This window comes from Haliaeetus leucocephalus, unplaced genomic scaffold, assembly GCF_000737465.1.
Source record: "Haliaeetus leucocephalus isolate CR32 unplaced genomic scaffold, Haliaeetus_leucocephalus-4.0 Scaffold545, whole genome shotgun sequence".
NCBI lineage: Eukaryota > Metazoa > Chordata > Aves > Accipitriformes > Accipitridae > Haliaeetus > Haliaeetus leucocephalus.
This window is the reverse complement of record NW_010972981.1, coordinates 4,777,325-4,792,198: the sequence shown is the minus strand read 5'-3', so window position 1 is coordinate 4,792,198 and position 14,874 is coordinate 4,777,325. Positions and strand designations below refer to the sequence as shown.

At 42.4% G+C, this 14,874-nt stretch overlaps 1 protein-coding gene across 1 annotated transcript in view; it reads left to right on the top strand.

Moving 5' to 3' along the window:
• Positions 1 to 2,400: 2,400 nt before the first annotated feature.
• The window catches only part of PPARGC1A (peroxisome proliferator-activated receptor gamma, coactivator 1 alpha), a 63,825-nt gene continuing 51,351 nt past the window's right edge, over positions 2,401 to 14,874 (top strand). Inside the window, exons 1-2 of the mRNA XM_010576853.1 lie at positions 2,401 to 2,539; positions 7,613 to 7,792. Of these exons, the coding sequence (XP_010575155.1) occupies positions 2,492 to 2,539; positions 7,613 to 7,792 (228 nt within the window). The 5' untranslated portion in view covers positions 2,401 to 2,491. The remainder of the gene's footprint in view (positions 2,540 to 7,612; positions 7,793 to 14,874) is intronic.

Sequence of the window (14,874 nt, the reverse complement as noted above, 5' to 3'; positions counted from 1 at the left end):
AAGCAATGGGGAACCCTTGTTGAAACCTTGCAGTCTTCTGTGGTTGGAATCGTGCTTGGCATCCCTTCCAGGTAACGCTGGAACTGCCAGCAAAGTTCAAGCTGTACTGTGGACATGGCCATAGAAGAGCTCTTGGGGACTCTCTTGTTATTACCTATTGCTTGCACTGTCTACAGTGCACTAAGTTCTCCAATCTCTAAAGCTTGTATGGTGAGAGCACCACTAAGGTCACAGTTTATATTTATCAGTTAACTTGCTAATTTGAAGGGAAAGCAGTGAAATGGAAATGTAGAAAATAGAAACAACATGAGCAGGTCAAAATATCCAAAACAGCAATATGAAATGTTCCAGTGTAAATACATTTCTATAAAAGGTGTGAATGAAACTTCAAAAAAAACAGATGATGGATTCGGCACAGTCAATGAACACAATTATAAGTAGGTATTGAAGGAGAATATTCCACCAGCCATGGATCCACAGATAATAATTAATAAGAACCAACTCCACTCCAGGCAGGCAGGAGCCCGGCATTATTTCACAGTTGACTGTTCAGGGGGTAGAGTTACTCACCTTTGCCCCAGATCTTAATAATTTACTGCAGTTTTATCATTGAATCAGCATATAATTGGGAAGGAAATGAGGGTTTTTTTTGTCATGAGAGCAAAGCAATACCGTTAATTTAATCATTTGTAGGAAGGGCTTTCTGTAGTCATTGGGTATTTTGCTGTGGTTTTTTTTAATTAAGTAAAGTAAAAACAATGCCATTTTTGTCATCTGTGCTTGGTGAAAATATGACAGTGTGATGTGATTTGCAACTTAAGCACAAGCTGGGAAAACTGTACATTTTATCAGGACTGGCAATAATGAATTACAAGGGAACACAAATAAGCTAAGAATATATCTGAGACCTCCTACCATTTCTGAAGTTTCCAATGTCTGTGGGAAAAAGTCTATTTCAAGAACTGTACTTCTTTGTATTTATTTTTTCTCTCAGCAAAATCGCCGTAGCCTTGTATAATAATTGAATTCATTTAGCCTTTAGAATACTCAAGTTTGCAAATAACAATGAAAATGAATATTTCATGACAAGGAGGATGATCAATTATAGTTTTGTGACTTTGACTGGTAGCCCAGCGCGACGGAGCCAGCGCTTACATTTCCCGAGACTTTTTGCACCCAGCTAATTAAAAAACCTGCAACTTAAGACAATAAGCAGGCAGGTGGGGATAGTTCAACAAGACCTTTATATTTGTTTTTTCTCCTTGTTGTGGGCAACGTTTTGCAGTTCAGTTTGGTACCTGGAGTTTGTTGTGTATGCAGTGCAAAGGGGCACCATAAACCAGTTGCACCTGCAGCAGCGCCTATTGCCTAGGAAAGGCTTCAACGAAGAGACGCTTCTGTTAACAGCGTGTCCAGGTTTTCACACGACAAGCGCTTTTTTTTTTGATTTTCAATGAGAAAACGATGGGTCCAGGTCAGAGGGGTTGGTGCACGATGTTTATACAGAAACGCACCCTGAGGCAGCAGTGCTTATAGGAGAAAACAGGCGGGGGTCAGAGCAGTTCTGGGCAGGACGGTGGCAGTTGCTTTTAACAGCCCTGGGTTTTAGGGGGAGTACACTGAGACAGAGAAGTGATTAAAGAGCAGCTGAGAAATACTGTAATCTAGCTGGGAACGGGATCAGGCTCCCTGCTTGTAGCAGGTGAGATAACTGTATGAATGTTTTTTATAGATGGTTACTCCATTCCAGAGAAATGCTGGGGGGCTTGGGGGAGGTCGTGTTCTGCTGGTGCGTTCGGTGTGAACAAACTAACTTGAGTCGCAATTATCGGCGAGAAACCATTAACCTAACCAAAATACTTGGCGAGGTGCAAAATCCCCGAGTGAAAAAAAATGCTGGAAGGTGTAACTTTTGACGAACTCTGGGATAGCCTCTCCAAAGGAAACAGCGCCGGGGAGCCGGCACGGGCGCTGCAAAGGTTAGGCTCGGGCTATTCAGAGTAAGCGGGCTGTAGCTCGCCTTGGAGTTACTTCACTTTTTCTTTATAATAAACACAGCTCTGCCTGTTGTTCGCTTGGGGGGGGGGGGGGAGCAAAAGAAAGCAAGCCAAGAAATTAAAGAAGATGGGGAGGGATGGGAGGTGTTCTATGGCAGGAGCAGAGTTTTGGGGGGTGGGGATGGAAATCTGCTTTGAATCACAGCGTGGTGCCGCGGCCGCCGAGGTCTGAGCGGGTTTTGCAAAGATTTACTTCACTTCAGGCTGGGTCTGCCCCTGGGTGACGTCACAGGCTGGAGCAGCGGCACCAGAAGGCTGGATGAGTGACAGCCCAGCCTACTTTTTAATAGCTTTGTCATGTGACGGGGAACAGTAGTAAGACAGGTGCCTTCGGTTCACTCTCAGAGAGGGTCTCGTTGCCTGCATGAGTGTCTGCTGCCTGCCTGCCTCTGGACTGTAGTTTGCCAGCTTTCCTGCCGTCGCTCCGCAGCTGGATGGCGTGGGACATGTGCAACCAGGACTCTGTATGGAGTGATCTCGAGGTGAGGGGCGCGCGGCGTGGGCGGCGCGCGCGTGGGGCGCCGGCGGCCGGCGGGGCCGGGGGGCTCCTCGGGGAGGCGGCAGGACGGCCGAGGCGGCGTACTTTGCAAACAAGTCCGAATCTTATCTGAACTCCAGTAAGTTTGCTATTTTAAGGTTACTCTGCGATGCCTCGAGCAAATCAAAGCTGAGCTCCTGTCATCAGTATCTCCTGCAGTTGGAAACTATTTTCATGTGCCTCTGGCTAGCTTTCCTGTCATATGCAATATTTATGCTCTAAGATATTGATATGAATCGGTGTCTGAAGGCTTTCCAGTGGCGTTTAGTGGCCTGGTTGGAAAAATGCCATGTTTGTTTAGAATAAGATTACTGTTTCTTCCCCACCCCCCCACCCCCCAAAAAAGAAGTTAAAATTAACCAACGGCTTCGTATTTTAATTGCTTGTTTCACCGTGCTCTGTCGAAGGCTTTTTCCTTGTTTATCAGCTGCAGAATTCAAACACGCACACAAGAATGAATACCCTGTTGTTTGGCTTTAGATGCTTTTAAAAGAGATTTCTGGAAGGAGACATTTCTCTGCTTCTTGTGATACTGGAATAATGACGCTGTAGCTAATGTCCCGTAGAGCAGGGTTCGCAGTCGATCCGAGTAGTCCAACAAATGGTTAAATCCCACTGTACAACAGAGACAACAGGATGAACCATGAGAATAGAGTTTATGCAGGACTGTGTGAACTGCTGCTGCTGCCGCTGCCGCTGCTGCCGCTGCCGCTGCTGCTTGTGTAAAAATAGACGGCAATACATCAAATCCACAGCTTCTGCTGGCTACAATTCATAAAGGAAAAAAAAAAAAAAGCAAAAGCAAGCAGCTCCCTGGTAATCTCTGGAGTATAAAGTGAGGTTTGAGGATTTCTGCATGTTTGCATTCCACAAAATGGAGCGTTACCTGAAAGTTCGGGCAACTTGCGAAGCGAGGCAAACTTTCTTTGGACCCCATGGAGAGGAATCCCAAATACAGACCTGCTCAAAGGAACTAACCCTCTGGCTGCGAGCTTGGAATAAGTGCTTAAAATGCTCCCCTCGGGCAACGGGGGAGGGAAAAACAGGTTACAGGCGATGCTTTTTAAATAAGATGTTCATGCCGTAGAGAGCTACCCAGCTAAAGTAAAAACGTTACCATGTTCTCCAGTATATTTTTCCTCTCTGGCGGAGCATGCGTGCGGATTCTCAAGTCGTTTTGTCATGTTTTAAATATTTGCAGCTTGCCATTGTATCCACTGATTCCTGTTTGCATATTGTAATTGCTCTTATCTTGTTTTGATTTCTTGGTAAAGTGGAATAGATATGGATAATTCATATGTCCTGTAGCTATTATGAGTCAAGGCTGTAAGTGGATGACTTTCTGGCTCCAAAGTCCTAATTGTTTCTGAGTAGCTGGAGTATCCTGTGGGTTGTTGTCTGGCTTGTAGCATGGGTCTCAGCTGCCGTAAGCTTCATTTTTCCATCATGTATTATTCCTAATGCTGCTAGGAGCTGATTGAGGAACCAGCTTATATGGAAATACTGAAGATTTATTTTAATCACTAGAGTTCCTGCAGTAATTTCAAGCTAGTAACAGAATAGATAATTTGTGTCAATGACTTTTTCACAGTGCAGGGGGAAAAAAAAAAAAAAAAGGTTTGATCTTAATATTAATTTTGTGGTGGATGGATTAACTGTGTGTAGGATTTTACCAACGTGCTCCTGCATTGCACTTCCTATAGCAATACAGTAGCGTCTGTGTGCTGCTTTGGCTCGGGGGATCACCTTTACTGATCTAAAATATCACAGGCGGCAGGTACCGGAGGCAGCTTTCATTTTTTGAATCATTAATGTTTGCTGTCAACGTAAAATGTATTATATTCTCGCTCACATAATGACAGGACGGCGTGTTGCTTAATAAAGGCCTGCATCACTGTAGCTGATCAGCGTCCCCAGTGCTTCACAGCTTAATGAAGGTGATGTACAGTAAGGTTGCGAAGATTGATAGAGAGAATCCACATGACACACATTCTGTCAAGTCTCTCTTTCTTTCTGGGGTTCATCCCCTTGACTGTTTGAAAAACTTGTTAAAAATGAAACACAGATTATTTTTTCATTAATATAATTAATATGGCACAAGTCCCGTTTTTTTTTTTTTTTTTTTTTTTAATTTACCTTCAAAGGCACAAAAACGTCCAAAAGGTTAATGGAGAATTATACTTAATTATAATGATTCATTATCGTCAGTGCAGTTAAGCTAATTTATTGTTTGCGCCTGAACTAAGAGAAAAAAAGTCTGTTGGAGTGAAATAACGCACCGTAATTAGCCTTTTGTGTTTAGTGACTGCTTTATCCTCCTAAATGTTATTATAAAATTAAGGCTATAGTTATGGAATAACTATCATATCAAATAACGGTGGGAAGACACTAAAACGTATGCTAGCAATGCAGGTGCACCTGTTACAGATGTATAGGCAAACGGTAAATATCAGCGTGTCAGACGAGGACAGGTTTAGGACTTGGAGTGTTAAATCTGGCATCATCCAAAGGCCAAATATAAATTAATAACAGGAACACTTGCTACTAATGTGTCTCAGATTAGAAGCATAATGTCATATTCAGAAACATTGATTTTATTATCATGTCAACATTGGCAAGAGCATATATACTTCATTTCAGCAATTAATTTTTTTTAGGTGACATTGCAGTCACTATGGGCAAAGGAAAGCTGCGATGAGCACAATTTTTTTTTTTAATACCATTGTTTAAGTGAGTTCAAAAGCCCACTGTAGGAACTTAAAAATGCAGATTACCAAGAGTAAACATGTTTAAGTAGGTGGTTCACAGAGTGAAGCTATTTTTACAAACGAAAGCAGTAACAGATCAGCAGGATACTTTAGAAGTCTACGGTATCAGTTATATGCTACTGACCTCCACAACACAAACCTGAGAATGATGCTGAGAATCTACCTTTTCAGTCAAAAACTAGATTATCCTTTAATGAGATCAGAGATTTCGGCCAAGCATCAAAAAGGTCATCTCTGCATTATAAGATTGCTGCCGGAAGGTTGTCTCGCAGTAAAGAAGAGGGAACTCTCTAATTTTTTTCCTTTTTTTTTTTCCCCTATGACCAAAATAATGATAAAAAATTGTGCGCAGTGAAAATTACTTAAGTGGGGTTTTGACTTCTTAAAGTTCTGCAGCCCCTTAAATAATAGGAAGAAAAGCAACTGCTATTTCAGAGCCTCATTTTGCAGCCTCTCGGCTCCCTTGCCCCTTGGCCTATTCTGTGATTATCTCGTAGTGTCCTGGTAGACATAGAAGTTGTCTGGTAAATTATAGCTCGCACCAGCTGCACCGAGTCTTTGTGCCAACAGACAAAATCTTTGCTCACGGCTGCGCTGCTGCATCCAGCCCATGCACTGCAGACGCATGGAGATTCCCAGGGATAAAAACCTCAATGAAATGCACCTTCAGCAGCTCTCCCTTGCATTATTGTAAAAGGCGGTCCTTGAGAGAGTGACATAACCGGTATCGAGCAATTCGCGTCCGAGGACACTGTTAGTGCCCTACAGACATCTGTCTTCAGAAGGTGGTGCTTTTGGGGTTGACTTCAGTCCAAATAGAAGTTGGGAAATCATTCAAACCACCCAGTCAACTGATGGGAGTCAAGGAGGACCTTGTTGGCTATCCTTGACACAGTGCTGGAAAAACTGAGGGTGGAAAGACTGAGGCGACTGACTTAGACTCAGTCAACTTTAAATGGCTTTTAACCATTCAGCGCCTGGTGCCTTTGCAGCTTTATGTGTGTTTTGCAGTATACCCATATCAACGTAGATGTTCAGAGATGAGTTACAAGGGTATGTGGTACAGTGCAGGAGGAATTGCTTAATCGAGCAGCATTGACGTATGGGACTCTGCTATTTGCCAAGCTGTTACTATGTGTTTTCCATAATTAGGAAATGGTTTTGGTGGATACTCTAACATTTCAATTGCCATGCTAAAGTGGATGTGTGCTATTAATTTTTTCTTGCTTAGTAGGTCAGTCAATACCCTATCTAGCTTCATACTAGCATATAGGTTTATTTGTATTTATCACTACTCTCTTTGTAAGTCGTGGAGACAAAAACATTTTGCACTGCTGAAGAGGATCCATGCAGACTAGACTTTGTTTACTACCTCAAACAAAATGTTTCACAGACCCTCTACGTTAGGATTCCTGAATCAGAGGCTGCCAGAGGAGGAGAACCCGTTTGGTTCGGAACCCTCACTGCAGCCGCTGTCTGGGGACACTTAGGAAACTGGCTGGGCCAATATATGTGTTCACACCAAGCAGGCGAAAGGCTGCGTGAACTAACTATACCTGTCACTCAAAGGTGAATATAGGGATATTTCAGAATGCACTTCTGTTGCCAGGCCTCTGACATGGAACTGGGTGGCTGTGGTCTGTGCATCGAGCGCATTGGGGAAGGAGCACAGCAGCATCACTGACCTGTAGGTTTTTGTGTCCGCATGGTAGCCACCATCATGACTGACCTCAAGGATTACAGTGAGGATCTGTAGAAATGAAAGTGTGACTATCTCCAGCTTGAGCCAGCCTCCAGGGCTGAAGGCTGTAACAGGCTGTGCCTCTTTAACCTGAATGCATCAGGAAATGCGTGACAGACCTTGCCCAGAGGTATTCATCTGTAACTTCTACCTGCACTGGTTTGCTCTGAAGCAGGAGAATAAGGCCGTGCTTCGGCCTCTGCTGTTGGATTTAATAAAGCTTTGAACACAACTGTTATCGAAGAGTATAGGGAGAAGGAAAGTCGTTGCCCCTGGACAGAGATGTGATAGAGAAGGCAGCTTATGCCCTACTGTTTCCCCCTCCCCTTTGCATACCTGCATAGAGCTAGCCAGTCTAATACTTAGTGGTTTTTTTCCCAGAAAACAAAGTCGATTCTAGTGACCCTGTGCCATTGCTTAATCGAGGCTTAATTCTTATCACATGATATTAAAGTTAATAGATTCCTGGTAATTAATGAAACTATTTCTGTGTTGCTGTTTCCTGCAGTGTGCTGCTCTGGTTGGCGAAGACCAGCCTCTTTGTCCAGATCTCCCAGAACTTGACCTTTCCGAACTAGATGTGAACGACCTGGATGCAGACAGCTTTCTGGGAGGACTCAAGTGGTACAGCGACCAGTCAGAGATCATCTCCAATCAGTACAGCAATGAACCCGCCAATATATTCGAGGTAAGGCAAAGTGATGCAAGTGCATGTTGCAAAATCCTTGCTTGCTTTTTTTCTAATCTTTTTTAGCCTGGTGGACAACAGTTTTACTATTTTTCCCCCATTCAGGGACAGCAAACGTGGTGATGCGCGTTACGGGTTCTGACAGGCACCCTTAATCCTCATGATCAAAACCAGGCCTGCGATCCGGAGAGAGGGGGGCAAAAAAGCCTTGAAAAGAATTAAATGGAACTTTTGATAGGAAATAGCTAAAGAGTGCCTAGAGCATACTGCCCTGTGGCGTCACGACGAGGAATTGCACAGTTGTCAGCTACAAAGAAAAACAAAAGTCGAAACATGTTTGTTGCCTTCACTTGCATTCCCCAGTAAGCAGCGGAGTGCAGCACAGCAGCTAGCTGATAACTAGCTGGAGCATTTCTAGTAAAGGTTTTTACCACTCAGAGCCTTACCGTGCAAGGCACTTGCACACAAATTGAGAGGTCCTCGTACTTGATGTACAGGGGAGAAAAAGAATGGATGTGGCAGAGAAGGCAGTGAGGGCTGTCAGTAGCTCGGGAACTAGCACATCGTTTGGGGTGTTTCATAGATCTCCTGGTGGAGAGCAGTCCTAAAGTAGAAGTTGAAGGGTGGTAGAGAGATTTAAATGTTTTCTTCACAATTCTGCCTTGAGGATCAGGGTGTACGAGAGGAGGGTTACTGTCTCTTTATCTCTGTCTCCAGTCTTCTTTCTTTTGTTGTGTAAAGCCTTCATGATTCTCCACCTCGTAGTTATGGGGCAGCCGTGCCCCTCCTGAACCCTAACCTCCTTCCCTCCTTGATGATAGGAGATGCCATAGATCGTCCACTCACTGGGAAATTGGACAATAAATTGATTAGTTGGCAGGAAGACCTTGTGCAACAGCAAGCCACGGGTGCTGCCTCTCACGCGGCAGGTGCCACAGCTCCCGGAAGTGTGGCTGGCCTGCTGGCTTGGGGAGGCCCCAAATGATCCCAGTGGAGCTTACGGGCTGGAAAAGATTAACTGAAACAGTATAGTAAAATGCTTACCTAAGATGTCCTGAATGAAATTCTTCTTTTTTTGTATAAAGCACTAAACCCACGGAGATCTCCCTGATGCAGATGAAGTTACTCTGGATTTATACCAGTGTAACTGACAGTAGAAACTGGTCCTCTCTGTTCGATTTCTACCAAGCAACTTGGAATGAATTTTATTCAAATCAAAATGAAATTAGCCCTGCAAAGCCCGGTGCTTAGGCCCTCTTTTTTCATTAGTTGTGTAATGTTCCGCGCCTTGTTTTACAAAGTTTCCAAACCCTGTCTTGCTCTTGAATTGCAGTTGTACCGCCTCGGGCAGGGTAGTGTAGGTTTGGATGGTCAGTAGCAGGGAGGCAGGGGGGCAGGGGACACAGTCGCAGCTAGCGTGGTAGAGAGCGGCTTTGCCTTTTTTATAACCAAGGAGATCTATTTTTCCTCATTCATTAAAAGCCAAATGCAGAGGCATTTTCCTTTTGGAAAAATCAGTTGAAGATGCAGACTTTCAAAGTATAAGTTCCAGATAAGTAATATGATTAAGCATCTACCAACTCTAAACACACAAATTGTTCCAGTAAAACCAGTGGAACTTGACCACAGGCTTTTTGCTTGCCCTGTGAGTAACTGCCTGGCTGCACTGGTGGCCACAGCTGCCGAGTGCAAAATTGTCTCGGATAGGTAGTGACGATTCCCCTACACGCCTTGTATAGGAACTGTCACTTCCTATATGAGACAATTCCCATTCTGAAAATCAAAGCATGTTGCAAACAGCAAGACCAGATAGGCTTGTACTTAACCTCATTGGGAGATGGTGACATGAGGTACTGGTCATTACGTGTAACCTCTCACAGGCACATTTGTGTGCCTCTGAGGATGAGCAGCCCCAGTGTGAAGAAATATGTGGTATGCAGCTGGGGGAATGCATGTAGGCAGCAACTAATAGGTCAGAAATAATGGTTTGGAAATGAAATATGCCGCTGCTTTCCTAACAGGCAAATTCTGTTGTCCTCTTTGCAAATGCCTGGATTTCCTTGCACTCATCGGCTGCAGTTGCAGGCTGCATCGCTGCCTCTGACAACACAGCTTGGCCCATACTTGCCTATAGGGACAAGTTGTGCTCTAGTAGCATTTTGCAATACTGCACACAAAATTAGACTATTTTCAGCTTCGTAGTCTGTTGTGTTTACATTTCTTGGTTGCTTGGCCTAGGAAGATGGGAATGAAACAGTTATTTTCTCCTCCCATACATTAACCCTGTCCCCATTCTCCATCATGCAGCTGGATACCTTGCACTATTTCTCGCCTCTGCCGCTATGTAATGTGACGACTGGGGGTGCTCAAGAACAGAAGAAGATGTCTTCTTCCTCCAGAGACTATCTCACATACTCTGCGAGGAACTATTTGTTTTAGCTGAGAGAATGGAAGTTTTGTGCAGTTTCCCATTTGGTAACCTCTAGATTTTTCCATATTGATCTGCATTGGCTTTTCTTTTTAAGGAAAATAACTTTTTTTTTTTTCTCTTTTTCTCTCATATCATCATGGGAGTAGCATGTTTTACCTAACTTAAGCTTCCAGATGAGGCCTTGTCGTACAAAAATAGAAATACAGTCTGTTTGGGGTGGAAGGGAAAGAACTAATATGGCAAACAAATGTCAGGAAGTACAAGAGCAACGTTAATTGCACAAGCCGTACAGTTTTAATTGCCAAACCTAACCTTGAATGAAGCATACTCTCCTTTGAGGTATTAATGCAGTGCATGTGGCATGGTCTAGGTGAGGGCCAGTGTTCAAAAGCCCTTCACAAAGTTCCTGGATGTCTCTGGTGCACTTTTTTTTAAGAGAGGTTTGTATTTCAGAAAGTGAATTTTCAGGCTTTCTGCAAATCGTGTTCCTGGAAGCTTGCTTGAGCTGAGCACCCACAAGCTTAGACACTCCCAGTGACACTGGGAGTGTCACCGACGAGAAATTATTAATAGTTCTAGTAGCAACCAGGAGCCAAGCAAGATAAAGGTCCAATTAGTCTAGATAGTATGTAACTGTTGAGTATAAATCCCTGCTCTCATCCACTTAGGTGTGATGAGATACTGGCCTTCACCCTGGTGCTAAAATACACTAGTATTTTGTAGACACACCTAATTCATCACTGCGTTATTCTACTCACATGCCAGTCTAACTGTAATAGTCCCAAATCAAGCCTGTACCATCTGCCCCAGTGCGGAGGCTCTTCTTATCAATGTGTGTACATATGCCTATTATCAATCAAGTTGATTTCTTTCTATTCAGAGCTTGATCATTTCTGTTTTTCACCTGGTTTTCTTTGTCTGTTGTTCTGACTACTGGAAAGATAAAATGAAGGAGTTCTGGCCCCTCAGGGCACTGTCTATTGACACAAGTTCATGCAAGTAAATAGTTAACAAGTCACCCAAGACCAGTTATTTAGGTGGTTCACTGCATCATTTACTTTCATGATTTGGTTTTGTGAAGAACTAGGCTTCAGAAAATTGTATTTGTAAAAAACTGATTTGGCTACTTCTAGAAAATCGAAATGATTAGTTTTTCGTTCTCAAAGCCAATGCTGTGTGAAGACGTGAACAACCATACAACTTAATGTGGCACAAGTGAGAAGGCTTTTTGTTCATGAAAACTGTTGTCCCCTGAAGCTTCTTCAAATATACTGTACCCTATCATGTAAGATTAGTCATATTTAAAATTATTTATGGCCCTTGCCTAGAATTATGGAGAGAGAACATGTCTATGGTGGATATATCTCTTTGTTGGCATTGCTTACAAATAACTCAACTGATGTTAAAAGAAAATGCAGCCCATAGATAGGCAATAACCTGTTAAAGTGTAATGACCTTGCGTAAAATCGGAAAGATTTGTAAGTGTGGTATTCTCATACTTGGCAAACCACTTTTTTTAGCCTTTAAAAAGACTTCAGAAAACCCACATTGCTTGCCCTTCTGTGGATTTCATTTATTTGCATAATTCTGTATTCCAGAGAGATGCTTATCATATTTCATGACTTTATTTTTAATTGTTTTGCATAGGTGTAGCCCAGGTTACTTTTCAAGACTGTGCTATGTGCTGTGCATTTGGAAAGCCTAAATAGGCTACTATGTTTTATTGTAGGCTGCCAAAAACCGCTGTATTACAAGCAATGAGAATGTGGGGAGAGAAGGAGATGCATAATGAAATGCATACTGTCTTGCCCCTGGCAGCAGGGAAATTCATGGAGATAAATGATTTCTTATTTATTTGGAAGGGTTTGCATCAGGAAGATGATGAGGGTAGAGGGGAGCCTTAAACATCACCAGGGTAATTTGCATTGGTTCACATTATAAACTGCCTTATGTACTGTGGTGCAGCCAGACTCTTTCACTATTTCAGGTTATTCATTCAAGGTTTGCAGCCAGATTGATTAATGAATTACCAGATCTTGCGTAAAATGACTTGGCCTGACTTTTAAACAACCACCAATGTTTTCTTTGCCAGTCTTGTGACTGGTGTTAATGGGTTTCCAGAGAGCTGAGCCTATATAGACTCTCTGTACTGGCCTCCCCTAGCATTTTTTCCACTTTTTAATTTTCTCCAAAACTAGTAGCCCAGGGCAGGCAGTTCAAGGAGATATAATCTCAGGGAAAAAAAGACATAGTAGTCAAATCCTTGATGGCTGATGCCCTTCAGTGCCAAATCAGCATGATTTATCATAGCCATCTATTCAGCACAACAGAGGCTGGAGGTGAGCTGCATGGTGTACCTCACACAATATGCATAACTAGAGCTCTGAACTTTGAAGGAAAGCCTCAGAGCTATTTGCAAAGTGCTGGTGCTTAGTGAATACTAAATTACATTTAGGAAATAGTCTACTGCTACCAGTTATACTTCATTTTTATTCTTGACACAGACACCTAAATCAGAGAACAGTAACATTTCAGAGATTATGGTAGCAGTTTGGGTATGTTCCAACACTATAATAGGATCAGAATTTTAAGGCCTTTTTTATTATTACCAATAGTCACTTAGTTTCTACTGCAGCGTACTTTGTAGGGAATTACAGCTTTTACTAAAAAGATTAAAATGCTATTATGCAAATGATTGCAGTATGTTATTATGTTTACAAATTAACATCCATGGCTCAACACACAAATTAACTAACTATTCCATCTATATTATTAAGGATTTAATAAAGTAACTGTTGATAAAAATGAGGAGCTTGGAACAGTTAATAGGAACTGATTGTGATTTAACATAGAACTTAAACATTGTGTTTAATGTTCTAGATGGTATAATGGCAGAATAAAGCTTATCAAAGTACTTAAAAGAACTGAGATTGGGTGAATGGCATAGCAGCATGTCTGAGGCCTCAGAGAGCACAACTAAATAGCTCTGGGCAGTAATGTAGAGTGGGCAGCACACTGGTGAATCTGAAGGTAGCACAGGACCATCTCGTGTCAACATGTAGTTTCCTGCTCTAATAAGTAGGTTTTTTTGAAATTCAGATTCATACACATTGAATGTTTCACATGATAAGCACACATAGGGTACTTGGGAACCTGCGTCCCTCTAAAATGCATCCTGTAATGAAATGCTTCTATGGCAAATGGGATTTCATTGCAGAGTATCGCTGTATGGCAAAACAGGGGAAGGCTGAGTTCAGGCTGAGATGACTTTACAAACAGCACTGCAAATTGCTATTCCTAGCAGTTCATAAGAGATCGTAAAAGCAAACAGATAAGAGCTACTGAGGTCCTAGAGAAATGAATGTACAGTATGTGGTTACAGGATAGATTTAGTACGGAAACAGACAACATTGTAGGTTTAATACAACAATAAACATAAAAGGCAAAAGATGCAGATTTGGGATAGGAAACTTTATAAGAACAATAAAAGGTAACAATGTGTCATAAAAACCGCTTGTGAGACTAGAAGAAAGACCCTCAGTTCCAGGGGAAGAAAATAGCGGAGGCTGAGTGGAAGTGCCAGAATTTTTATACTCCTAATGGACCAATGTCACGTTTCTTGTGTGTTTGAATGCGTTACCTTTTCCAGTGTCTCTGGCCTGACTCAGATTTCTCCATCTACTAAATAGGAGACCAGCACAATAACATTACATCTATGGGGATGATGTATGTGAACTATAATCTATGACTAGCTATGCTGACATTTAAAAAGGCTCAAGCAGTAAGTGGAATTTATTTTACTCGAACCAGCTGCTATGTAATTGGGAAGAGTTTATGCAAATGCTCTGTATCTAGTGTTAGCAAGGTGTGCTGCTGCTTCCTTTTCTTTCCTGCTTGGACAAACTACAAACTGTCGAAACACGTCTCTGTTTTAATGCAGGAACCTTGCATGTTGGTTGAAGCCTTCAGGCAGGAAAGAAGCCCCAAATGAGCAAAAACCAGTTGCTTTGAGAGCTTATTGTTTGATGTATGAGGCCACCAAGACCATTCCCCAGGTGCACAATCAAAACGCAACTGATCCCCTTCACGGTCCCATTAAAGAGATATTTCACCTGGAGCAGACATGGCTTGAGATACTCATCGTGTCTGTGCTCTGCTGAGCACCTGTCCTTTTTGCAAGAGGGAAGACTAACTCTCACCAGAACAGTAGTAAGCTAATTAGGTCATTAGACAAATGTCTTGGCCCGTGTTAAAACCAGCACTTGAGGACACCGTGTTACACTGTGTTCCCACTGGCTACATATCTAAATACAAACTGGTGTCAGCTGCCATACACACCAAAATGTAATAGCCTCCTTTCACAGAGGTCATCTTAAATCCACTTTGGTCACAGTCACACTCCACATCTGTTTCAGTGAGATGCAGCTTCTTAAGGTGGCATTTGGACTTCATAAGCACGCAAACAACCAAGCTATAAATTGCTACTGCTGGAGTTATTTTGAATAAGTGTATACTGTTTCATATTTATAATGGTGAGGCTTCATAATATTCGCACTGAATATATAACACAGATCAGTTCAACAAGCATGAAATTGTATGTTGTCAACTTGTCACATAAATAGAGCCATATTCTAGCTTACGATAATGTTGA